This window comes from Dipodomys ordii, unplaced genomic scaffold (assembly GCF_000151885.1).
Source record: "Dipodomys ordii isolate 6190 unplaced genomic scaffold, Dord_2.0 Scaffold1, whole genome shotgun sequence".
NCBI classification, from domain to species: domain Eukaryota; kingdom Metazoa; phylum Chordata; class Mammalia; order Rodentia; family Heteromyidae; genus Dipodomys; species Dipodomys ordii.
Window position 1 is genome coordinate 64,405,451 of NW_012267217.1, and position 25,263 is coordinate 64,430,713.

General features: G+C 47.7%; 1 protein-coding gene across 1 annotated transcript in view; it reads left to right on the top strand.

Moving 5' to 3' along the window:
* Trpm8 (transient receptor potential cation channel, subfamily M, member 8) overlaps positions 1–25,263 on the top strand; it is a 67,808-nt gene that overhangs the window by 33,603 nt on the left and 8,942 nt on the right. Inside the window, exons 14-20 of the mRNA XM_013023086.1 lie at positions 1,837–1,949; positions 2,641–2,857; positions 7,470–7,561; positions 8,850–8,991; positions 10,212–10,383; positions 12,461–12,638; positions 22,917–23,107. Coding sequence (XP_012878540.1) covers positions 1,837–1,949; positions 2,641–2,857; positions 7,470–7,561; positions 8,850–8,991; positions 10,212–10,383; positions 12,461–12,638; positions 22,917–23,107 — 1,105 coding nt within the window. The remainder of the gene's footprint in view (positions 1–1,836; positions 1,950–2,640; positions 2,858–7,469; positions 7,562–8,849; positions 8,992–10,211; positions 10,384–12,460; positions 12,639–22,916; positions 23,108–25,263) is intronic.

The following is a 25,263-nucleotide window of genomic DNA, read 5'->3' on the forward strand; positions in this document are numbered from 1 at the left end:
AAAAAAAAAAAAAAAAAAGAGAGATGATACAGGAATGGGACAGTTGGCCATTAATGTAACACAATACTGAGACAATCAATACTGAGAAATGGTTTGTTTGGGCTCACAGTTTTGGAGGTTTCAGCCCATGCTTGCTTGTCCTCATTGCTTTTGGACCTCTGTGAGGTGACACTGTGTGGTGGGAGTGTGTAGTGGAGGAAGATGCTCAGCCAGGAAGCTAAGAGTGAGGATGAGGAAGGGCTGAGGGCCAGGTACCCTTCCAGGACATGACCCCAGCTACTGAGACCTCCCACCAGGCACCATCTCTTAAAAAGTTTTACCATGTCAGGGCTAAGGACAGTGGGCTTTTGGAGGACATTTAAGTTGTGAACCATTGTAAGGGGGAATGAAGTAATCATGAGCTGGGTCTCTGGACCCGCCCCCCCTCCCATCTGGGTCCTAGTCCACAATATCCTAACTAGGTTCGGGGTTTTGAGTCTTAGTGTCTCACCTGTGAAATGGGGACGGTAACAGCTACGGGGAAAGGCTGCTAGGAGGCATCAGCAAGGTACTATGTGGATGGGGCTGGTCTTTACTTGAGCCATTACAGTTACAATTATTGCTTATAGTAAGACAGAAACTTATGAAATGGATGAAGTCAGTGTTCATGTTCAGCTGGAGGGGTGTGGTTCTTAGCTGCAGGGTGAGGAACTGGCCATACCCATTATATGTTTCTTCTTCACAGCATACATGGAGGTGGGGAGCATTATCATCAGGGAGGTTCTAGAACATTCCCTTTGCTTGCGCCGCTCAGAGGTGGCAGGGCTATATGTAGCCAGTCTGTGACTTCACAGATTGTCCTGATACCCTGTGCCAATCTGTTGAACTGATAGTTTATATACTCTGTCCTGTACCATGAGACAAGGAGAAGACAGTTAGATGGAGTGGGGAGAGGCAGACATTATACTAAAACTCTGTAACCTGCACTGTTACTCCAGCCTGGGAGATTTACCCTACTCCCTCCCCAACCCCATCTCCCTCCACCCAGCAGGTACAACATGGCTGGTGCAGCCTCCCCTTCTTGATCCCCAGGGCAGAGCCCAGGGCAAGTCTTCCTTCCCTTCTTCCAACCATTCTAGGGCAGGTGCCAAGGCTGTGGGCTCAGCATGCCAGTCCCAGCTTTTGTGAATGGCACTGAGTGGACCTTGACATTCCTGTTCTGGCCCCAGACACTGCAGCTTCTCAGGCTCTTCGTGGAGAGCCATGATTTCTTTTGAGGTGGTCAGATTTTTGCCCACCCTGCAGCTCTCAGAGTAAAAGTGAGTTTTTTGATTTTTTACCTTCCAGGAAGCCCTCCCGGCCCACCCTCAGGGGCCGGTACAGATGGAGAAAGCTTTTTGATGCATTTCATCTTAAATTGATTTTGGTCTCTTCCCTTTCTGACTTCCTTTTCATTTCTCAACAAGGGTGTCTCATTTGCCACCAGAAAGGAGTCCCTGGAGGCTGCACTAAGCTTGCTTGAATTTTGTCTCATTAAAGAGAAAGGAGTTAGGAAGATACTTGTTTAAACCCACATAATAAGAATTCGAGTTGGTTAAAAATTCATAGGTTTATTGAATTCGTACGCACACAACTATCTCTTTTAAAGCTCATATAACTGAACTTACAAAAAGACACCATCAAACAGCATTTTAAATTGTTTACTTGTGGCGCCTTAGGATCTTGGTAACTTGTATAAAAGAGAGGACTGGAGTGGTTATTGGTCTTGGAGGGTGTGAGGCTGAGAAGAAAGTTTGTAAACATCCCCTGTACAATTGCATTGATGAGGACCTGTGTTCTTGATCTGTTTCTCTATAGAATTTTCTTTCCAAGCAGTGGTATGGAGAGATTTCTCGAGACACCAAGAACTGGAAGATTATTCTGTGTCTGTTTATCATCCCCTTGGTGGGCTGTGGCCTTGTATCATTTAGGTATGAACCTTGGCACATGGTTGTTATTTGTGAGTGTGTGTGTGCACCCACATTCCTGCATGTGCTTGAGCATCTGTGTAAATGACTGTAACACTCTGAATGCAGAACCTTCACCATGGCGCTCCGCACTTGGTCTGGTAGCGCCTCTGCTTTTCCTGCGTTTGATTTCACACAGGTAGAGATAAGGTTGTGTCTTCAGTTTCCTAGGCGGGAATCTGGCCTTGCTAATCATGAAACTCCGGGGCTCCATCTTGATTGGATCCATCTTAGGCCTCGCCAGTTCCCCCAGCTGAGGGTTGGCTCTCTGTAGCGGGGGAGGAGGGCTGTTGCTCACGTGTGTACATGTGCATGCATGTGTGTGTGCATGCAAGCGTGCATGTATGCACGGATGTTGCGCATGCGTGGGCCGCCCTTTTGGACGCTGCACATGCGCGGGCTGCCTTCTTGGACGCTGCGCATGTGCGGGCGGCCCTTGTGGATGCTGCACATGTCCAGGCTGCCCTCGCGGATGCTGCGCCTTCGCGGGCCACCCTTGTGGAAGCTGCGCATGCTCAGGCTGCCTTTGTGGGCGCTGCGCATGTGCAAGCTACCCTCGTGGATGCCGCGCATGCGTGGGCTGCCCTCTTGGACACTGCGCGTGCGCGGGCCGCGCTCGCACGTCCAGGACGCCCTCGCGCCTCTCCCTCTGCAGGAAGAAGCCCATCGACAAGCACAAGAAGTTGCTTTGGTACTACGTAGCCTTCTTCACCTCGCCCTTCGTGGTCTTCTCCTGGAACGTGGTCTTCTACATCGCCTTCCTCCTGCTCTTCGCCTACGTGCTGCTCATGGACTTCCACTCGGTGCCGCACACGCCCGAGCTGATCCTCTACGCGCTGGTCTTCGTCCTGTTCTGTGATGAAGTGAGGCAGGTAGGCCGCGCCGCGCCCGCCGGCGTCCGCTTCCGGGTTCGCAGGCGCCCCTGACCCCGCGCATGCGCGCGCTCGCTGGGTGGCGCGGGCGGGCGGGAGGTGGGGGCTTGGGGTCCCACCCCTGCTGTCCAACAGCCCGCGCCTGCTGGGCTCCTGACATGGCCCAGGCCCGCGGGCGGCACCCCAGCGGCCTTGGCTCTTCCAGGGCCGGAAGGAGGCCGTCCTGGGCAGTCCCTTAGCTTCTGGAAGCCTTCTGCCGGTCTTCGCCTCTCTGGCGCTTGTTGGTGCAGTGCACGGCCGCCGGGACCCATGCCCGTAGAGTGCCCTTCCGTGTGTGACTCTGCGTCCCGAATTCTCCATGTCCTGTCCTGTCCTTCCTTTGGTCCTTTCTGGACATGTGTCATATTGAGTCAGGGCCAGTCAACTTCAGGGTGACTTCCTCTTAGCCCACTCAGCGGTGTCTACAGTGACCCAGTTTCCAAAGGAGGTCGTAGTCCAAGGTTCTCTTGTCTCTGTCTGTCTCTGTTTCTGTGTCTGTCTCTCTCAGCAGCTATCCTTTGTTCCTTGGCTTTTCTTCCTCATCATGACAGGTCGTGGGGAAGAGCATCGGAGGAGGGGAACTGTCCATGGGAGAGAAGCGCAAGCTGCTGGGACATTGCGCACTGGGGGGATGGGGTGCCAGACCAGGCCAGGGTGTAGCGTGTGAGGGGCTCACAGCCAGAGGGAGGGATGCCATTAGAAGAGGGAGAGAGAAAAGGAAAGGAAGAGGAAGGAAGGAGGGAAAACAGAAGAATCAAGTAGTAAAGAAGGAAGAGAAGATAGGGGAAGGAAGAAAGGAAGAGGAGGGAGGGAGGTAAGGAAGGAAGGAGGAAGATAAGAGAAAAAGAGGAAAGATAGGGAAGGAATTGCAAATAGGCAGTTATAGGTAGTCACTGGATGTCCTGTTGTGAGGTGATTTTTGACACAGAGGGTGGGTGTGAGTGTATCTATTCAGTCTTCTTTCTCTCTTTCCTTTCTTTGTTCCTTTTTATTTTCTTTCCTTTCTTTCCTATCTTCGTTCTTTTCTTTTTCTCTCCTTTTTTTTTCTTTTGTCTCTTTCCCTCCTCCCTCCTTCCCTCCTCCCTCCCTCCCTTCTTCCCTCCCTTCCTTCTGTCCTTTCTCTCCCTTTCTTCCTTTTCCTTTTGTCTCTTTGCCTCCCTACCTCTTTCCCTCCCTTCCACCCTCCCTCCCTCTCTCCTTCCCTCCTTCCTTCCTTCCTCTTTCTTTCTTTGTTTCTCTTCACACCTCCCCTTCCCTCCTTCCCTTATATCCTCTCTGCCTGCCTGCCCTCCCTCCCTCTCTTTTTTTTTTTTTTGACTGTTTAGACACTAGAATATTATTCAGCAGAATGATGAACGAATTAAAACAACACATAACAAACACAAATAAATCCCACAAGACATGATGCTGAGCCCAGGAAGCCTGGGCCAAAAGGATGCATACTGTATATACATGTCCACAAATATAAAATTTAAAATCACATAAAACTAATCTGTGATTTTACAAGTCAAGCAGTGTGTGGCTGGGGGGAGCGGAGGTGTCATTTAACCTCAAGGATACATGAAGGGGGCTTCTGAGTATTGGTGACATTCTGATTCTTGAGCTAAATTCCTATTACAGAGTTGTATTCACTTTATGAAAATTCATTTCAATTGTATACTTTTCTGTAGGCACAAAAATGTGGTTTGAATGAAAAACATTTTAAATACTTCATTTTTTGGGGGGGGTCCGGTCGTGGGGACTGAACTCTGGGCCTGGGCGCTGTCCTTCAGCTCTTCAGCTCAAGGCTAGCGCTCTACCACTTGAGCCACAGCGCCACTTCCGGCTTTTTTCTTTTTTGCTTATGTGGTGCTGAGGAATCGAACCCAGGGCCTCAGGCATGCAAGGCAAGCTCTCTACCACTGAGCCACCTTCTCAGCCCCTTTAAATACTTCATGAGAGGAAAAAAAAGTTCTGGATTGCAGGACACGGGTGGCTCATGCCTGTAATTCTAGCTACTCAGGAGGCTGAGATCTGAGGATCGCGGTTCAAAGCCAGCCCAGGCAGAAAAGTCCATGAGACTCTTATCTCCAGTAAAATACTCAGAAAACCAGAAGTGGCACTATGGCTCAAGTGGTAGAGCACTAGTCTTGAGCTGAATTGCTGAGGGACAGCGTGCAGGCCCAGAGTTCAAGCCCCACAACCACTACCACCAACAACAAAAAGTCCTGGAGGACTTTGATGAAAAGACTTAAACCATTGGGAATATTTTATTTTCCTATGTTGGACATAGAACTCAGAGCTTTGTGGATTCTAGAGGCCAGGCAAGTGCTCTACTGCTGAGCTACATCCCTAACCCTGTGGTGGTTTTTGTTTGTTTGCTTGCTTGTTTGGTTTTGAGACTGGGTTTTTTTTTTTTTAATTTATTTTTTATTGTGAAAATACTGTACAGAGGGGTTACAATTACATGGGCAAGATAATGAGTACATTTCTTTTTTTTTTAAATGTTCTAGAATCTTAGAATTTATTAATTTTCTCTTCTGAGATTTTGAGTTTTTAAAAATTTTTTTTTAATTGTGAAAATACTGAACAGAGGGATTACAATTACATGGGCAAGATGATGAGTACATTTCTTTTTTTTTTTCTTACGTCAGTCATTTATTCATCACTTCACCTGAGGCTTCAAAAAGTAAAGAACTTGCTCCCTCCCTCTCTTTCTTCCTCCCTCCCTCCCTGTCCTCCTCCCTCCCTCCCTCCCTTCCTTCCTTTGCTTCACTGGTGTGGTGCTGAGGATTGAGCTCAGAGCCTCTCTGTGCACTGGTTTCTTTTCAGTTAGGGCCTCCTTTACGGGTTGTGGATCTCCTACTGTGCTCCACATACCACTGGGGCGACAGGCCTGGGCTCCTCCCTGTGCGCAGCCACTAGTTTGGATAGAGTCATGTGAACTACTTTTTCCCAGACTGACCTCAAAGTACAATCCCCCAATCTCTACCTCCCATTTTGCTAGATTATAGGCTTGAATGGTCACATCCCGCTTCTTTTTTTTTCTTTTTAAGTGCTATCTTCAAATGATCCTGTTTCAATTCAGCGATCTTGAGTTGAAAGAGCCCTGTGCTAAGTACAGCAGTGTGTGCTCAAGCCTGGCTCTGCTGTTTGAGGTCATTGCCAGCCTGGAAGAGCCTGTCGTTAAAGAATCTGCCACGGGGCGTCGCTGTTTCCCTCTTCTCTGGTCCTTTGCAATCCTAAAGGGAGTTGCTTCCAGAAAGAATGCTGCTGGCTGGGTGCTGTCTTAACCTGGTTGGCACTTGTTGGGAGGGGTGTGGAGGGGAGATGGGGGGAATAATCCAGAACAGGACACTGCTGATTTCAGATTGTGTTTGGGACTCAGAGCGCTGTGTCTCACGCTGACCCCTTGTCCCGAGGCAGATGGGCGACCACTGGGGACTTTTACATCTCTCTCAGCTCTGCCAAGCAGACCTACACATTTATGCACAGTGGCAGACGTTCCTTCTGCTTTTCAGTCCTGCCCCTGGTGGTATCTGCGCATGCTGAGGCACGTGATGAACACCATCTGGGGCTTTGCCAGTCTTTCCACGGGGGAACACGGGTCATTTCCCTCTTTGTGGGTGCTGGGTTTTATAGCCGTCTCCCGCTTTGTCCACGGGCGCTCCTGTGTGTGCTGATCCCAGGGAAGGCGACTCTTCTTGAGAAGTTGGCCGTGTGTCTTGACGCACGTGTCATAGCTTGCAGGATCTCTGTGGAGTGTGGGATGTGATGGACAGAGGGAGGTTCAGAACCGTGAGGGCTGCCATGTATGAGGCAAGAGCCCCAGCCTCCCTCTCTCGGCCTCCCCGGCCCAAGGCAGGGCAGGATATCTGTACATGGAGAACCAGACAGGTGCAGTCTGTAAACTCACACAGGGAAAGGGTGAAGTGCCGAGGGCGTTGATTTCCTGACTTGCACAGGTCACTGTGCTTTCCCTACCTGAGCTGGCTTGGTGGGAACTCCTGCCTTACCTCCTTTTATTTTAAACATATTTAACAGAAGCTATATATCATGGAGTGAGACAGTCAAGAGTCCGCATCCTACCTAATCCATGCCTTAGGTTTCAGGAGCCTGGCCTGGGGTTTAGAATCTGGTGAGATTTTGAGTTCCCCAGATTGAATTTATGTATTGCTACAGCATTTTTGAAGGAAGTTCATTATCGAGAGCTTTTCTTTATTGCATGTGCCAGGGAAGTTTTAGAGTGAGCTCCCAAATCTATGGTACCATCTGCGTAGATGACACCCCTTCCTCATAATGACACAGCACCCCATCTACCACTGGACGTGGGGACCCCGATGTTTCACATGGAGTGCTCACTCAGTAGGAGCCCTTTGCTCGACTTTGCCAGGAGCACAGGAATGGCAGCAGCTACCATTCACCCTCCTTTCCAGTCAGCCCCCTGCATGAGCATGAGGGAGTGCTCGGTCTCGCTTAGCCAGCCCATCAATCACTCTTAGGACCAAAAAAGAACTGGAGAAAGTGTGTGACCATGAAGAGGTCTGGGGGTGGCTGTGTTTCCAAGTGTCCCTCTGTCCCTTCTGTGCTGCAGTGGTACATGAACGGGGTGAACTACTTCACTGACCTCTGGAACGTCATGGATACGCTGGGGCTCTTTTATTTCATCGCGGGGATCGTGTTCCGGTACGTAGCCAGCCCGCCTCCCGGTCCCAGGCTCAGGCATTTGGGACACAAAAGTGGAGTGGAGCTCTGGACATCCGAAGCCCATGGGAAGTCCGTGGTGCCACTTCCCCATTGGAGACCGTTGTCCAGGCCCTCATGTGTGCTCTGAGAGCCACAGTTTGCCTGGCAGCAAGTTTGTGTCTCCTCTCTTCCCCTTCCTGGTGATCTGTAACCAAAAAGAAAAAAAAGGGCTTCTTTGTCCTCATCGGCATTTGGGACAGATAATCGGAAATCGCAGAGGGCAGAGGGCAGTGGAGATGTTAAATATCTTCCGGTATCGGTTCTTAGATGCCCTGGACTTTGGCTTGCATGCTGGCTGTGACCTTCCAGGTGCCAACACACTCCCTCCAGCATAGAGCCAGAGCTTGTGACTAGATATGCAGAGGCACAAGCAGGGTGATTCCATGTCATGGAGAGGCGGGGGTGAGCCCCCGCCGTGATCCCCATTGCCCGTGCCCCCGCCCTCCATGCCTGCCTGCCCCACTGAGCTTCACAGCTCCTGTTCTGTAGTGCACACGTGTGGCGCCATCTTGTAGAGCAGCCGCACCAGCTCTGCTGCCAGCTGTGAACACCCAAGAGCTCACCCTCCCACCTGAAGGTGGGTAGGGACCATCCTCAGCCTTCCTACATCAGTCCAGTTGGCAACACATATAATTTGATCTACGCGTTAGCAGGTGGTTAGCCAACTGAGTAATCGGGTGAGAAGGAGGTGAATTTATTAGGGGGACACTTCAGCATCTAGTAAGGGGTTGGGGTTAGGGTTGGCATCTTGTCCAAGCATTTCAACCCAAAGGAGTGTCGAGAATGGTTGGTTATTACAGACCTCTACAAGAAAAACTATAAAGCAATGAAGAGGGAAACTGAAGAAGACACTAGATCATGGGATTTATGGGTTGTATGGATTTCATGGATGGGTAGAATTAATATTACAAAAAAGTCTGTATTTATTAAAACTATCAGCAGATTCAGTGAAATCTCCACTGAACAACAGCAACGAAAAGGAATGATTGGTTCCTACAGGACTGTCTCAGGGTGAGGGATGGAGGAGGAGCCTGTGGGGCTCAGCTTTGCTCAGTTCTGACCCGGTCCTGCTCTTCCATGGTGTCCCAGCAGGAGAGCCCCAGTGCTATTTCTGGCCCATTTCCACACACTTTGCGCCCCCCGCCCCCTGCGTGTGGATCCCTTGAAAATGGAAATTATAAAGTGCTTTTCCAGTTATCTACAACTCACCTTTTCCTTCTTCTCATAGGCTCCACTCTTCTAATAAAAATTCTTTGTATTCTGGACGAGTCATTTTCTGCCTGGATTATATTATATTTACCTTACGGTTGATTCACATTTTCACCGTAAGCAGAAATCTAGGACCGAAGATCATAATGTTGCAGAGAATGGTAAGAGCCAGGCGGAGCCCTGGGCAGCATTACTGGAGCTCGGTTAGAGTTCTGTTGGTGGCTGGAGGGAGTGTGTGACCTGTGGGATGATGGTGGCATTCATGGGGGGGAGGCTTGTTCTCCACGTGTGTTCCTCGGAGCCTTTTCCAGATGACAGCTTCAGAAAACAAGGCTGGAGAGCTAATTTAGAGCCAAGCACAGGTCGCTCATACCTGTAGCCTTAGCTACTTAGGAGGCCGAGATCTGAGGATCATGGTTTGAAGCCATTCTGGGCAGGAAAGTTGCAAACTAGCAAAAACCTGCAAGTGGAGGTGTGTGGCTCAGGTGGTAGAGTGCCAGCTTTGAGCAAAAAATGAGAGAGAGTCTAAGACCTTGAGTTCAAGCCCTAGTACTGGCATGCATACACACGCACACACATACAATACTATATTTCTTGTGCTGCTAGATTTTACTCATGGCTGCCATTTGAGCAAGTGGTTTGCTGAGGGCGTGGTGGGGTGGGGCTCTTGAATCACAGACATGGGTGGTGGAATCCGAGGGCTTCAGTTCCACAGTGATGCATAGAGCAAGGGCCGTAAGCTAAAGCACATTGTGTGACAAATCGAGGGCAAGTGCCACCTGGAGAGATGCTGTCTTCTAGCGCAGCCTCCAAGCAAGCAGACCTCTGCCGTTTCTGTCTGGAAGTCAGATGAGTGTTGCATCAGCTCATCTCAAAGTTCCTTTCCGAAACTGAGGTTGATTTTGTGGTTTCTAACTCAAAGCATTTCGGAGGCGCCAGGCACTATGAAGTCATGCTATGTGTGCAAAATGATTTAAGAAAATTAAACCATCCATTCTTGTCCCCGAAGGACTGCTGCTACTTTCCTAAATAAATAATTTAGGGTTTCAAGAACCTGCATCTCAGGCAGTGTGGACACAGGAAAGATTGCAGGAAGGACTTCCCAAATGGAGGTTTTTCTTTTGTTGTTGAGTTGGGCGCTCTGTCAGCCATGGGTGAGCTGTTAGAAGATGAGTAAACAAAAGTACACGCGTCGGGGTTAATTGTGGAAAATAAGATGCCCTAAGATCTAAAGGTGAAAGTGTCAATTTTTTTTAAAAGCTAATGGCTGAGCAGCTAGTTCATCCTGCTTTTCTGGGCCGTGGGGCTTCGCCCTCCCTCGAGGCCGTGGGGGCCAGCCACGCTGGGCCCAGCCTGACTGCTGTCCTGTCCCCTTCCACAGCTGATCGATGTGTTCTTCTTCCTGTTCCTCTTTGCGGTGTGGATGGTGGCCTTCGGGGTGGCCCGGCAGGGTATCCTCAGGCAGAATGAGCAGCGCTGGAGGTGGATTTTCCGCTCAGTCATCTATGAGCCCTACCTGGCCATGTTTGGCCAGGTGCCCAGCGACGTGGACGGTAAGCCTGGCATGGCTCTCGGGTGGGGGATGGGGTGCTCGGAGGAGGAAGTTGCTCTGCTGGCCTGCCACTCAGGCCACAGCTTCAAGTATGCCCAGTCCCCCCACCCCTTCCCGGGGTCTGGCATCCTCAGTTGAAAATGAACCCCTCTAAATGTTTTCTTTGCTCCTAAAAAAGAATCTCACCTAGCACATTAACAAAAGTGTGTGTGCATGTATGTACCAGCACTGAGTCCTGAACTCAAGGCCTTGAGTTCTTACTTTGGCTTGGTTTGTTTGCTTGGCTGGTGCTCTACCACTTGAGCCACATCTCCAGGTAGCTTTTTTTGTCGGTCATGGGGCCTGAACTCTGAGCCTGGGTGCAGTCCCTCAGCTCCCCAGCTCAAGGCCAGTGCCCTACCACTTGAGCCACAGCGCCACTTCCGGCTTCTTCTGCTTACGTGGTATTGAGGAATCCAACCCAGGGCCTCATGCATGTAAGGCAAGCACTCTACCACTGAGGCACCTTCCCAGCCCCTCCAGGCAGCTTTTTTGATGGTTTAACTGGAGATGGAGTCTGGAGACTTTGCTGCTTGAACTGGCTTGGAACTTTGGTCCTCCGGATCTTAGCCTCCTGAGTAGGACTTGAGGCATGAGCCATCAGCTCCAGGCTTGGGATGCTGACGATGGCGTTGGCTGTCTGCTGGTGTCCTGCTGCCGCGATCAATCCTGGCAGCTTCCCAGAGCCGGGCTGGCACGTGCCACCAACAAGCGGCATGCCCTTGAGAAGCGCTGCCAGCTTTTTATCTCTCAGGTGCTCTGGGGGTCAGCCTTCCTGCCTTTCTAAGGGCATCCTGCTGCCCTGGGCTCTGAGGATCATCCCCGGCCATGAGCAGCTCTAAGGCCAGGGGTTTGTATCTCCCCCTTGCCCCCTCCCTCCCTCCCTCCTGCTCTCCCTCCCTTCCTTCCTCCCTCTCTCCCTTCTTTCTCTCTTTTTCCACCTTTATTTCTTTTTCCCAAACCCATTATTGATTTCTCTTTTGGCTGGTCCTGGGACTTGAACTCAGGGCCTGGACACTGTCGCTAAGCTCTTCTGCTTGGTGCTCTACCACTTGAGCCCCAGCTCCACCTCCAGCTATTTTAGTGGTTAATTGGAGATGTAACTCTCATGGACTTTCCTGCTTGGGGTTGGCTTCGAACCACAATCCTCAAATCTCAGCCTCCTGAGTGGCTAGGAGTACAGGCATGAGCCGATGGCCGCAGCTCTCCTGCCTGTTTGGAGTTGAACCTGCTCAGACACAGCTGAGCATGTCCAGGGAAAGGTCCCGTCTCCTATCTAGGCTCAAGGTTCCTCCAAGGACCCCAAGCTGGGCAGCTTCTTTAGGGGCACAGCTGTGCGTGCAGGCCAGAGCCCACTGCGTCCTTCATTCCACTCCCACATTCCAGCCTCAGCTACTTGAGTGGATTTTTGTCTCCACAGTGTCCTTGAGTCAGACTGCTTGGTTTCACCTGCTCCGTATCCAAGCTGTCCTCATTCCTGTCTGCCAGGAGCTTAATCACAAGCCCCACATGTCCTTCTTGGCTTTCCCATGGTCTCCGCTGCTGCCAGAGGGCCTCCCATGAGACACAGCTGATAAACCCAGACTGATGGCTTCCCATTGCTTTTAGTATATAACTCGGAAGCGTGGTGTGTCTGGTCACTTCTTTCATGTGAGAGGTCAGTGTTTCCAATCGCCACCACAGGGCCTTGACACATGCTGGCCTGGGTAGGAATGCTCTGGGCCCCTCCTCCTCCCTGCTCATTCCTGTAGCTGGCTCCCACCTTCTCCTCATGGCATGTTCTTTTGGAACCCGTCCCTGGTGCCCTGCCCACTCAGGTGGGTACAAGGAAACGTGCCCACTCAAGGCCATGAAGCATGACCCTGTTGCCCTTCCTTTGACTTTGGCTTCAGTGAAGTCCCTGGCTTACTTGGTAAGTACTGACTGATAAGCGGGCAGCCACCCGAGGCCTTCCATGACGGAGATCCTGTGTCCTCCGGGTTGCCTGCCCCTCACCCTTCTAGAAGGGCCTCACTGGCCCTCCACATGTGTGCCCTCAGGGACCACCTACGACTTCTCCCACTGCACCTTCTCCGGGAACGAGTCGAAGCCGCTGTGCGTGGAGCTGGATGAGCACAACCTGCCCCGCTTCCCAGAGTGGATCACCATCCCCCTGGTGTGCATCTACATGCTGTCCACCAACATCCTGCTGGTCAACCTGCTGGTCGCCATGTTCGGGTAAGCGCTCGGACTCACGCCTACCCCAGGCCGGCCCCGGGCCGGCAGCCATAGCAGCACAGCACCTGTAATGATGGGTTTAGAGGCAGGGTCTTAGGGGAGCAGTGTGGGACCATATCACAAACAGCATGTCCGGACAAGCAGTGCTTTACGTGGTCAGCTTGTGTTGGTGGGCGAAGGGTTTGAACTTAGAGCCTAGTATTTCCAGGCAGGCGCTGTCCAGCTGAGCCATGCCTCCAGCCTCCATGGCCTCTGTCCACTTGACAGCAGGGACAAGCACCCGCAGCCACCGTCAGTAAGTACAAACTGCGTGCGGCACCCTGGCCACCGCTCCCCAGGGTGCTGCGGCCACCACAGTGCTGGTGGCTCAGCCCCAGGGACTCAGTGACTCTCGCACTTCAAGGGCTTTAGTTAGCTGCCATTTTAACACATTTCATGTAGATAAAAGTATAAAGGCGAAGTCTGCCCTTTGGGCTTATGTAGAATGAGGCTGAAGTGAAAACCTGGTATGTGAAAGGTACTGGCTTTGGTCATTCTCCTTCGTATGCTTAGACTACGGCTGTTTTCTTTCTTCTTCCTTAAAGGGGCTTCAAAGAGCGCAAGGTGGCCATTTTAGCCCAAGAACTGCTTCATAATGTTGAAGGTACACAGTCACTGTAGATACATGAATTCTAGCACTGACAGAGCCTTATAAGCAACCATCTAATTTTAAGGATTTATTGATTAAACCTTGATGTGAAAGAGATTTTTGTTCCAAACCAGAAGCTATACATGACAAAATAAGCATACTTGGTTTCAAAAAACACTTTTTTGTTTTTTTTAATTTAATTTAATTTTATTTGTGTACATTTTGTTTTAAAGATGAAAGAGGCCAGGCCAGCCATCAGTGTGTCACACCTGTAGTCCAAGCAATTCAGGAGGCTGAGATCTGGAGAATTCAGCTTAAGGCCTTCCTGCTCAGAAAAGGCTGCTAGACTCCACTTCCAATTTATCAGTAAAAAGGAAGGCTAGAGGCATGGTCTAGGTGGTACAGTGCCAACAGAGAAAGCATGCAGTCCTTAGTTCAATCCCCATACTGGCAAAATCCTCTTTGAAGACATTCCCTCTCCCCCCCCCCCACCAAGAAGAGACATCTCCCATGAAGTGATGCATGATAGATGAGGGACATTTTTGCCACAGGTATGAGGAATAAAGGCTTTTATTCCTAGCCAAACATGACTGGAAGCTTATCAGAAGAAGATACCTCGCAGCAAAACTGCCAGAGACAATGGCCAAGTACTCAGAAAGGGAAAATCCACACGGTGGTCAATAGCATAGGAAAAAAGGAGTTGACTTCAAGGACAGGACATTGGTGTGAGGTGCTGGGTGTGAACCCACACAATGAGCAGAAGTTCACGGGATGCTGTGTGATTGAGGAGGAACCTAAGAAGGATGGTTGCTGAAACTCTTTAGAAGCCCAACTTCCTTGCATCTGGGACTCTATCCTAACTATGTGCATAGACACGTGTTTGTGTACACACACATCTACACATGCACATAAATGTATGTGCATATAAGTAAAGATGTGTATATGCAGAATGAAGTATATGTGTATGTACATATGTATACTTCACTCTGTGCCTGCAGGGATGGTTCTAGAACATCTCTCCTCAAAAATCTCGGCAATTTCGTTGAGCGATCTCAGAAAGGTTTCATTATTCCCCGTAGCATTCTGGGTAAATTGCCAGCTTCCTTCCTTCCCCAGTGAGGCCATCAATGGCCAGGCCCAGCTCCAGCGTATTTCCAGGCCCAGTCATGCAGTCCCTGCCAGGGCGTGTGTTTGTCAGGGCATGTATTTGTCCCCAAAATAGGGTGACCTATTACTGACCTATTATACACACACACACACACACACACACACACACACACACACACACACGTGTGCTTTTGCACATACTCCTCCCTCCAGATTACCAGCTCCGTCCTCTTCTCTTGCCGGTGCCTGCTCTCCTCTATGGTGAAGTTCCCTGACACCCTTGTATCTGGCCTCAACTCTCCCTCCTCTTAAACAGTAGCAAATTGTCTTTCCAATCCAGTCAGCTCCGAGAACGGAGCCTGCCTGTACTCTCCTCACCCAACACTTCGTGGGTTTGTTTGTGGATGAAAGGGACAGGGCTCTGCTAGCTCATCCTTCAGTTAATGCTTACAACCTTAGCTTCCTGGGGCATTCTTTACGGAGAAGCATGTAGGTGAATCAGAGACCAGGAGAGACCCAGAACAGGTGTGCAGCATCTGCCTTGTGCCAGGTACCTGAGCCACGAAGATCATGAAGCCATTAGAGGCCTTCATGAGGCAGTGAGCCGCTCTCTCCTTGCCCACCCAAAGCTGCTGGTCAGGGGAAGTCTCAGGAGCCAGGCTGCTTCTCATACGTAGGCGGCCACTGTTGGAGAGTCCAGCTGGGAGAGGGCCTCGGGTGCACACTCAGTCCCGAAGAAGCAAGCCTTCTCCAGAAATTAGATCCAAAGGCCAGCAGCTCCCAAGGCCATGGCCACTGTGACAGGTCCACTTAGTGAACCTCAGACTCAATGTTCCATGAGCTGATCACAAAAGTCATGCACGAGGACTGTGTCCCCTGTGCGTCCACTGCCTGAGTTGAGGGGTTCAGGGTCTGCTCTGTGAGGAGACAGCCCCAGGCCGTGCCCACAGCCTGCCACCACATCACAAAACTCATTGAAAAGTGGAGCAGCCTTATTTACTGTGCCATTGCTGTGCTCTCTGCATGGTACTCAACAGAGGAGAACCACACAAACACCTGTGATTATTCTACAGCAAGATAACCAATTCCAGACTCTGAACAGCTTCCCCTTGGCTAGAAGTGAACTGAAAGTCAGTGGGTGACTCTAGGCCACCTGCCCTGACGATGAACCCACCCAGCACACGTCTGAAGAGGACTCGCCAATCTAGAATTATTTCTAGACTCAACCAATGATCTAGAATCATTTCTAGAACCAGCCAATAATCTAGAATCGTTTCTGAGAATACACTTCTTAACTCTTAGGAATAATAACAGGTTTATTATAAATAGAAAAGTAGAAGAAAGGAAAAAAAATCACCAGATACAAACTACAAAGTTTGTGTTATTTAACTCTCTTAAGGGACATTACAGAAATGGAGGACCAAAAGAAGGTGATGTCTAATTGAAATAATAGTAGTTAATGCAATTGAAGCTTTCCCATGCTAAACACAGGGCCAAATGCTGGATGTGTGCTCCCTGATGTAATTGTTAACTACTGTGTCAGTATAGTCTTATAATGGCTCCCAGTGAGGAGTCAGACACAGAGGATACATCCTAGCACTGAAGGAAGAGACAACGTGGAAACGTTTAGTAGAATGCAATGCCATGCAATATAATGTAATATAATATGATACGTGTGATATAGTCAGCATGACAAGTCCACTTACAGAGAAGGACGTTCTTCCATGCTGCACTGTGTCTGTCAGCAGCAGCCGGTGCATGGGGGTAGCTTCTCTCTCAGGACTGGGTACTTGTTGCCCACAGTGTCGGTGGGGATGAAGGAGATGGGAAAGAAGGCAGACACCGATGTTTGCAGAGTCTTCTAGGCACACTAAAGTACATAGACTTTTCCTGAAGGGCCAGGGGAGTTCGTGGGCCTTCACACACAGGTGTGGCTCATGTTGGCTATGGTACTCGGGTAGCAGCTCTATATGCCAGGTTGGATTATTGTTCAAAACCAGTGGCATGAAATCGCTGGTTGTCTCTTCTTGTTGCTGGCAGTTGACTTTCTGTTTCCTCCTCTCCACTCCTTCCTGTTAAGTTTATCAATGGCATATTCTAGGATCTTGTTGAACTCATTGCAGGCTCATCCACCTTCTTCCTATTTTCTGTTGTAAAACCACTTCTATTTTAGAACAGTGAATGAAGATAATCTACCTCATGTGCAGATTGCCTTTGGAGTTTAAGGATGGATATCTTCTTGTTTTGTTTCAGTTGGTGGTGAGCTATTTATTCCTATGCAGGTGCCTGCTGATGTGGCCTGCACCACCGAGGCTGTTGGCACCTCCACTCCCCTTTCTTGGTGGTGTTTCTTTGGAGTCCTCTCTTCAAGTGACTTCCACATCATCATGTTGCAGAATGAGAGGGGAGCACTGTGTGCTGCACACTGAAACTCACACACCAGGCAGTCTGAAGGGTACCAAAGTCAGAGTCACCCCCTATCCCAAGGCCTGGGCAGCACTGTGGTTGGCTATTGCTGGTAGGCCAGGGAGGAGTGAGTGACCATCAGACATTGGTGCAGAACTGGGATAGAAATGGAATTTGCATTTCTTCTGAAATTCTAATTTCATTGTCAAGGAGACGCACAGAGAGGTCACAGTTACATTAGGTAGTGATTAGATGTCTTGTCTAACTTGTTACCCCTTCCCTCATTTTCTCCCTCTCCCCCCCCCAAGTTGTTCAGATCATTTCCAACATACTGTCTTGTGAGTATCGCTGCTGCATAGGTTCCCCCTTTGTCCTTTGTCTCACCATTTTGTTGTCCCCTTCCCTTCCCTAGTTCAGATAAACATATATACAGTCAGTACCAGGGTACCAAAATCAAACACAGTGACAACAGGGGATAAACCATAGGGGGAAGACACAAAAGAAAAAAAGAAATCATGTAGTGCATTGAGAACAAGAACAACAAAGAAAAAAAACCTCTTATGTCCATCTCTTGGAGTTCATTTTGCTTATCATCATCTTATATGGTCCTGGGTATATAGGTATTGAGCTATTCTGCTCATCTGCTTCTACCATTATTTTGACATTTACTTTTGCCTTTGTGATTTTTTATTTTTATTTTTACAGAATTTCGCATTCTGGTTTGATCAGCCTTTCTATTTTTTGTTTTTACTACCAAATGGCTTTCATTACTGAGTCACTACTATTAATTTTTTTTAATCATCTTCACATCTGTTACCCAAGTTCTTCCTTGTTTTTCACATCCAAAGCTTTCCAGGCTTTCCTTGCATTTTTAATTATAAGAAGCAGCCCAAGGCTCATCTTGTAAAACTTTCCTTCTTTCTCTTTCCAAGAAAAAATACCTTGTGAATTTTATTGTCATGATCTTTGTAGAATTATTAAGGAGAAATTAGCTACTAACTATTCAGAGAAAATGGCATTATCTCCATTTCTTCATATATCTGTGTTTTGGTATAGTTTTGTGGTTTCTTTCATATGGCTCTGGCAGATTTATTATTTTAGCCACTTACGGTTGTGAATGAGATTATTTTTGTTTGTGTCACTGTCTGCTTTTTTATATATAATAAAAGGTCTATTAGAGTTTTGCTTATTTGTTTTGGAACAACTTTTCTTGAGTTTTCTCTTTTTTTTTGTTTCCTTTCACCATATAATGGGAGGTTCCTTTTCTTCCTTATTTATTAAGCTTCCTCCTCCTTCTCCTCTTCCTCATTCTTCCTCTTCCTCCTCCTCTTTTTCTTCTCTCTCTCTTCCTCACTTTCTCTCTCTCTCTCTCTTCTCCTCTCTATCTTCTCTGTCCCTCCCTCCTAATCAGAAAAGGATGCTGAACATTGCCTAAAGACTTTCTTGCAGCTTGAAGTCATATTTTCCTTTTGATCTGATATTATGATGTATTGTACAAACGATGAATTATACAAAGGTTTTAATATTTAGTCATACTTCTGTTCCATGGTCACAGTCTCTTACTCCTTTCACAGAAGCTTCTGGATTTCATTTATGCGTGAGGCTATCTGAATCCTAAACGTCTGTTAGGCATTAGGAACATTTCCAATCTCAGTGAACTTCCAAGATTTTGTCTCTCTTGGGGGAATTCTGCTTCCCCCTTCTGTCCTGCTCAGCTGTGGTTGCTCATCTGATCCCAGGAAATGACCTCACCTCTCCCACGCATCTCCATTGCCCGGGACGAGACTCCAGAGGCGCAGGATACCATGTGAGATGCCACATTGAAGGCAAACAGCAGACTCCTTTTGTGGAAGATGCCAAGGGCTGGTGGTGGACAGGAGAAGCTGAGAGCCCTGAATTGGGGCTGGTGAGACCTTTGGCCAAAAGAAGTGTCTAAGCCACTCTGATGCTTGTGTTGCTGTGAGGTGTAAATGTGTGTGCGTGTGCATGCATGTGTGCATGCATGCCAGCAGCACAAGGCCTTCTCTGTAGTGTTCATCTCTACAGACATGAAAACAATGGCTAAAGAATACAAAAGTCACTTTGGGAAAAGGCAGTTTGAAATAAGTGCTGGGTTATCAGCCACCTCTTGGAGATCCCATGTCTATTTGGCTGAGTCTGGAACTGGCTTGCAAGAGAGAAACAACATTGTGGAAGCACAGCCGGCTTACCTGGGCCCTGCGGGGTGTGGGTACCTAGATTTTCCATTTCTCTGAGGAAGGATGCTGCTTGTGAGCTCTTTCTCTGTCCCCTGAGGTGCTGAGGAAGTTGCTAATCCAACAGGCTGGTCCTAGATGTCACTTGGTTTGGGCTGCAGAGTAGAAGAAGCAATTCCATGCAAGGCAGAGCTCTTTAAAAAAGAGCAGGATGCAGTCTCAGAGCTGGGTTTCATAGGCCCTGGCCTACATCCTCCCCATGCCAGGGCCAATTGGGGCCGGCGCCTGCAGGCTTGCTCTGCACGGGCCAGCTGGGCCCTTTGCTTTGGCCAGATGCACTGCTAGATGCCATGCCAGTGACCTTGTGTCCATCTGGACTGTCCTGCTTTCCCAGCTCATTGTCCACGGAGGGCTGTCCAGAAGCAGGTGAGGGGCTAGATCTGGATACAGGCTTCAGTTTGCCTATCTCCATTCTAGATAATCTAGAAGGGCAGGTGTTTTCCACTGACCACGCCCATACGTCTTCCTCCTTGACCTTTTCCCACCCTCCATAAGGCTAGGAGGGATGTCCATGTGCCAAAGAAAATATCTTCCTCGCTCTGTGCATTGCAGATGTCCTCTCTTTGTTAGGACTGATGAACTGCTTTTGGATTCAGACCTCTGAAAACAACAGTTCCATGCATTAAAGTAGATGCAGCTGCTTGTGTGTTTGTGTTTGTGTGTGTGTGTGTGTGTGTGTTTGTGTGAACAGTCAGTATAATCCTTTTTGGACTAGATCCATAGCAATTTAAAGATGTGTTGGAGGACAATAATTTGAATAATGATCCTTGTTTTGGCACAAAGCAGCAAACTGTGATTTTCTGGCAAGTTCTCAGCCTGAGCATCATTAGTCTGTGGTGCATCGGTTGGTGTGCTGGATGCAGGAGGTGCAGGCAGAAGGTGGGTGATGATGCTGGCAACCTCCAAGCAACCTGACCTACATTTGGAAGAAACGTGGTTAGATTCCATCTTCTGTGCTGTAATCTGCACAGTCCTGTGTGACTTTCACCTAAAAAAGTCTGCTCCATGGAGTTGACAAGGTTAGCCACGTAACCATTTTACCCAGACTCTGTGAAGGGTAGATGCTCAGTCAGCCTGAATGTCTCCTGTAAACAAACTCACCCTGGTCAGCAGACCCTGTGCACATTACAGAGTGCTTTGTAGACATCAAAAATGCCAAGTCACCCAGTGAGATGTTTTTGAAATAGAGTTATCACTCAAGCCATGTTTTGAACAAGTGTAGCTGAAACATGATATGTTTTCTCTACTGCAGGAAGATAGTGTCCAGGAGGGCAGGATTGCTGGGCCCAAATTCTGTGTTCGACCCTGACTAGTTGAGAGACTCAAGGAATTGACTTATCTTTGTAGTGTCACAATTTCCCCAGTCTGTTCATTGTGGAGGATAATAGAATCTATAGAGTTATTTGCAGAATAAATCAGCTAATATATAATAGAATGCTGGGAGTAGTGTCTGGTTGATAAGAAGTGCTACCTGTCTTGTGCTTTAGCTTGATTTGCACGTAGAAAGTCAGTGTATAATTAGTTTGGAGGCAGAACATTAAATAGACATATAATTTTTTTTTGCTGGTCATGGGGCTTGAACTCTGGGCCTGAACGCCGTCCCTCAGCTCTTCAGCTCAAGGCTAGTGCTCTACCACTTGAGCCACAGTGCAACTTCCTAGACACATAATTTTTATTAGTGTAAATTAGTTGCACAAATAGGTTTTACTGTGATGTTCAGAACATGCATGTGCTGTCCCTTGATTAAATCAAATCCACCTGATCTGTATTACTTTTTCTTTTTTTGTTGGTCATGGGGCTTGAACTCTGGACCTGGGTGCTTCCCCTTTAGCTCAAGGCTAGCACTCTACCACTTGAGCCACAACACCACTTCTGATTTTTCTGGTGGTTAATTGGAGATAAGATCCTCATGGACTTAGCTGCCTGGGCTGGCTTTGAACTGTGATCCTCAGATCTCAGCCTCCTGAGTAGCTGGGATTACAGACGTGAGCCACCGGTGCCTGGCTTGTATTACTTTTTCTTACTCTCCCCCTTACCCTTTAACAGTTTTTGGTGAATTTCATTATGTAGTTTCCCCTCCCCCCCCCTCTCTCTCTCACACACACACACATGGACATATGCATACACACATACACACACTCCATATCATTCATCCACTGGCATTGTCTCCTTTACTCCTCTACCCACTGTTCTTCACCCCCTAAACATTACTGGGGGTACAATCATGTTGTATTACTGTGGGGAGGTTAGGTCTAGATTCTGCATATGTGCAAAAACATGTAATAGGTATCTTCCTGAACCTGACTTGGCTTCCTTCACATGACGCTCTCCAGTTCCATCCGTTTTCCTGCACATGACATAATTTCATTTCATGGCTGAATAATGCTCCATTCCATATATGTACCACCTTTTCTCTACCCGGTTATTGGTTATTGACAACTAGATTGGTTCAATATCTTGATGATTATAAATAGTGCTGCCAGAAACATGAGGGTTCAGGTATCCCCTATATTAATTTATATTCACTTGGATACATGCTCGAGTGATGTGGCAGGATTATATGGTACTTCTACTTTTAGCTTCCTGAGGAATCCCATTACTGAATTCCATAGAAGCTGCACTGATTTACATCTGCAAAACAGCATGAAGAGGGTCCTAAAATGGACATTATTTTTTCTGATCCTGGAACTTGAATTCAGGGCCTGAGTGCTATCTCAAAGCCTCTTTGTGCTCAAAGCTAGTACTATACCACTTGAGCCACACCACCATTTCCACCTTTTTCTTTATTGGAAATAAGAGTCTCACTGACTTTTCTGCCCAGGCTGGATTTGAACCATGATCCTCAGATCTCAGTAGCTAGGATTTTAGGTATGAGCTACCTGTACCCAGCTAAAATGGACATTTTTAATAGTTACATAAATAATTTATACTCCTCCTCGGGTGCTTGGCTACTAGAGGGAAAAGTGACAAAAGGACCCCATGATGCACTGGTACAGACAGCCACGGTCAGGGGCCAAGGGCCCATTGCCCCTTGTGAGTTTGGAGTTGCACGGTGAGATTATCTTGTGAGTACAAACCAGTCTGAGCCTGGTGATTTTCATGGAACCTGTAAACATTTTCCCAAAGCATGAAGTTATTCATCAACACAATCTAATGGCTATATAATGAAACTGTTGATGAAATATTGGTGAAATATTTTCTTATATTAAACATTTAGGTTGTTCTTTCTTCCTAGGAACGGAGGTGAAGGTATCTATTAACTCTAGTGATATGGTCATCAGGGAGATATGTATATATTTATACATATATATATAGGGGATATGTGCATTATATAGTATATATAATATATATGCATATATGTATACATTTGTAATATATACATATATGCATAGAACATACATATATGCATATGCTATATATGCACATATTATATACAGATAAACATATTTACATATTTTTCTCAAAATTTCCCTATTCTTGGGTTAAACACCCAGAAGTGAGGACATTGGACCACAAGGATGAACCCTTTCATGAGTCCTGACGATCACATACACATTGTTTCTGTGGGCTGTTTTCAGTTCAGCATGCACAAGGGGCAGCTGACCATTCCTAAGAAAGCTGACATTCGTGGCTTCTTTGTCACAGCAGTTGATAAAAGAGAATCCTTGAAACAGCTTAAGGAAAATAATTCTATTAAAGTTCACTGAACATGTTTTTGTGATTACTAGAAACAAACCACGTAAGTCAGGCATACCGAGGGGCAGTGTGAACTGCTTTCATGTCAGGACGGCAGATAATACAGGAATGGCTGGGTGTCTGCATCTTACTATTGGGTGGCGAGGGGGTGGCGCTCTAAGACGTGGCTTCCCTCTCTCCCTCCAGCTACACAGTGGGCATAGTGCAGGAGAACAATGACCAGGTCTGGAAGTTCCAGAGGTATTTCCTGGTGCAGGAGTACTGCAGCCGCCTCAACATCCCCTTCCCCTTCGTGGTCTTCGCTTACTTCTACATGGTGGTGAAGAAGTGTTTCAAATGCTGCTGCAAGGAGAGGAACATGGAGTCTTCTGCCTGCTGTGAGTGGTGGGTTCTGAAGCAGGGGTCCATTTCAAGGTGTGTGTGGGATGAAGCATCCCGCTGTGGCTCACTGCTCATGCCGGCACCTCTCCAAAGATCAGGCAGCCGGCCGGCCCTCGGATGACTCGAGAGAAGGCATTTAGATCTGGGGATCCCCTACTTTGAGGGGAGAAACTTTCAGATGCACGTAACAATAATGTAGACAGTATATTGATTGAGCAGAATTCATCAGTTACCAAGAAATCATGACTTTGGTGTTTTGTTTTGTTTTTTTCCTTTGCTTCAGTGAAATGTATTCTCTGGGAAGTGTGAACTTCCACTTCGGCAGGGTAATGTGCTTTTTCTGATTGCTTCTCTTAGTCATTTTTCCATCTCTCTTACAAAATACCCAACACAATTAACTTATAAGGAAAAAGTTTGTTTCACTCAGTTCTGGAGGCTCATTCCAAGACGAAATAGTCCCGTTGCTTTAGGCCTGGTGAAATTGGGAAGGCAGTGACAGAATAAATAAATCACTTACATTATCAGCGGGGACAGAGGGAGCAATTCAGAGACTGGGGGCTCATAATCCCCTTGAAGGGTATGCCTCCAGTGATCCAGCGCCCACTCCCAAAGGAAACACCACCTGTCCACAGCGCCAGCTGAGGGGACCGGGCCTTTCACTTGTGGACCTTTGCAGAAAATGCATCCACTGTGGCCCCCAAAGATTCCTGTCTATCTGACAATACAAAACATGTTTACCTCATCCAGGAGTCCACAGAGTCTCTTCCAAGACTCACGCAAAACTCTGCAGTGAGCCTCTGTAGACATAAAAGAAAGTCACATGCTTCCAAGACACAAGGACAGGGCAGGTGTGCGAAAGAATCCAAGTTAGAAAGGAAAATCACAGAGTGTATGTCTGTTCCCAAATCCCCAAGGCAAGAGTCTACCAGCATCATTTCCCACAGCCCTCTGGGCATGCTGGTTCAGCACACGCTGGTCAGGTGACCCCCGTGTGCCAGCCAGGCTCTCTGGCCACAATATGAAGTGGGATCCAAGTGGTGCCCACTCCCAGGCACACTAGGAGCTGAAAGAAGAAAACAAAAAGCCTTAATTGAAAAGTGGGATTTGCTGATTTTAGAGAATATACAGAGTGTGGAGAAAGCAGCAGAGGTGATGCCAAACCCTAGACCAGAGCAAGCAGAGAAAGCTCTCTCCAGGAAGGGTCACTTAAGCCTTGTTCATGCGTTCTCGGGATACACGGGACATTCTGATGTGCCACTGGTGGACTCCTGTTCCACGCTGGGCTAAACTTTCTTATCCCTTTAGTGGACCACCAAATATGCTGAAACAGTAACCTAGACATAACAGTGGTAATTAGGGAAGCTTTAGGACTGGCGATGTAGCTCATGGGTAGTGCTCTTGCCTGCATGTCCTGGGTTCAGTGCCCAGTATATCCTTCCATCCTGAAAAATGAACATGCTGAGAGCCATCATTCTTGGGGGGTGGCTTTTCCATAGAAGCAAAATTCTCATATAAGTCTCACCTTAAATACTGGTGGTAATGGATGTGTGCTATCTGTATGGATCTAATTCTTCCTTACAGATTGGCTTACATAATATAAATGCTCAATTCACATCACCCTATAGAGAATTCTCATAATTAACTCTTTAATAACATTATTTCAAGACATTAAATATTAGCTTGGGGATGCAATTGACTATTACCTATGTAATTGTCATTCTTTACTCAAGTATTCTGACAACTTGATTGCATTCTTTTTGTCTTTTGCTCGTAACATTTTGCTTTGGAAGCAAAGTGAACTATTTAGAAGTCAAAGAATATTAACAATGGCTGGAAGTTCAGATAGGAAATTTGAGAATACTCAAAGACCGCATCCAACTATAAGAAGCTTTTTATGACCTTCCCCAGGGCAGTCTGTGATTCTGTCCTGAAATCACGTCACAGATGATCATTTTTCTGTCCCTGGGAGAAAACATTCTGGGAACCATCAGTATCTTAGAAAGGCTCACAGATTTCAGAGATCTTGAATGGGCAAGAGGAAAACAAGCGCTGTAGCAATGAAGACTTAGACTCAGTATATTTTAACTTCTTTTTTCCTTTTCATGGTATTGGGGTTTGAACTCCGGGCCTTCCATTTGCTAGGCAGACACTC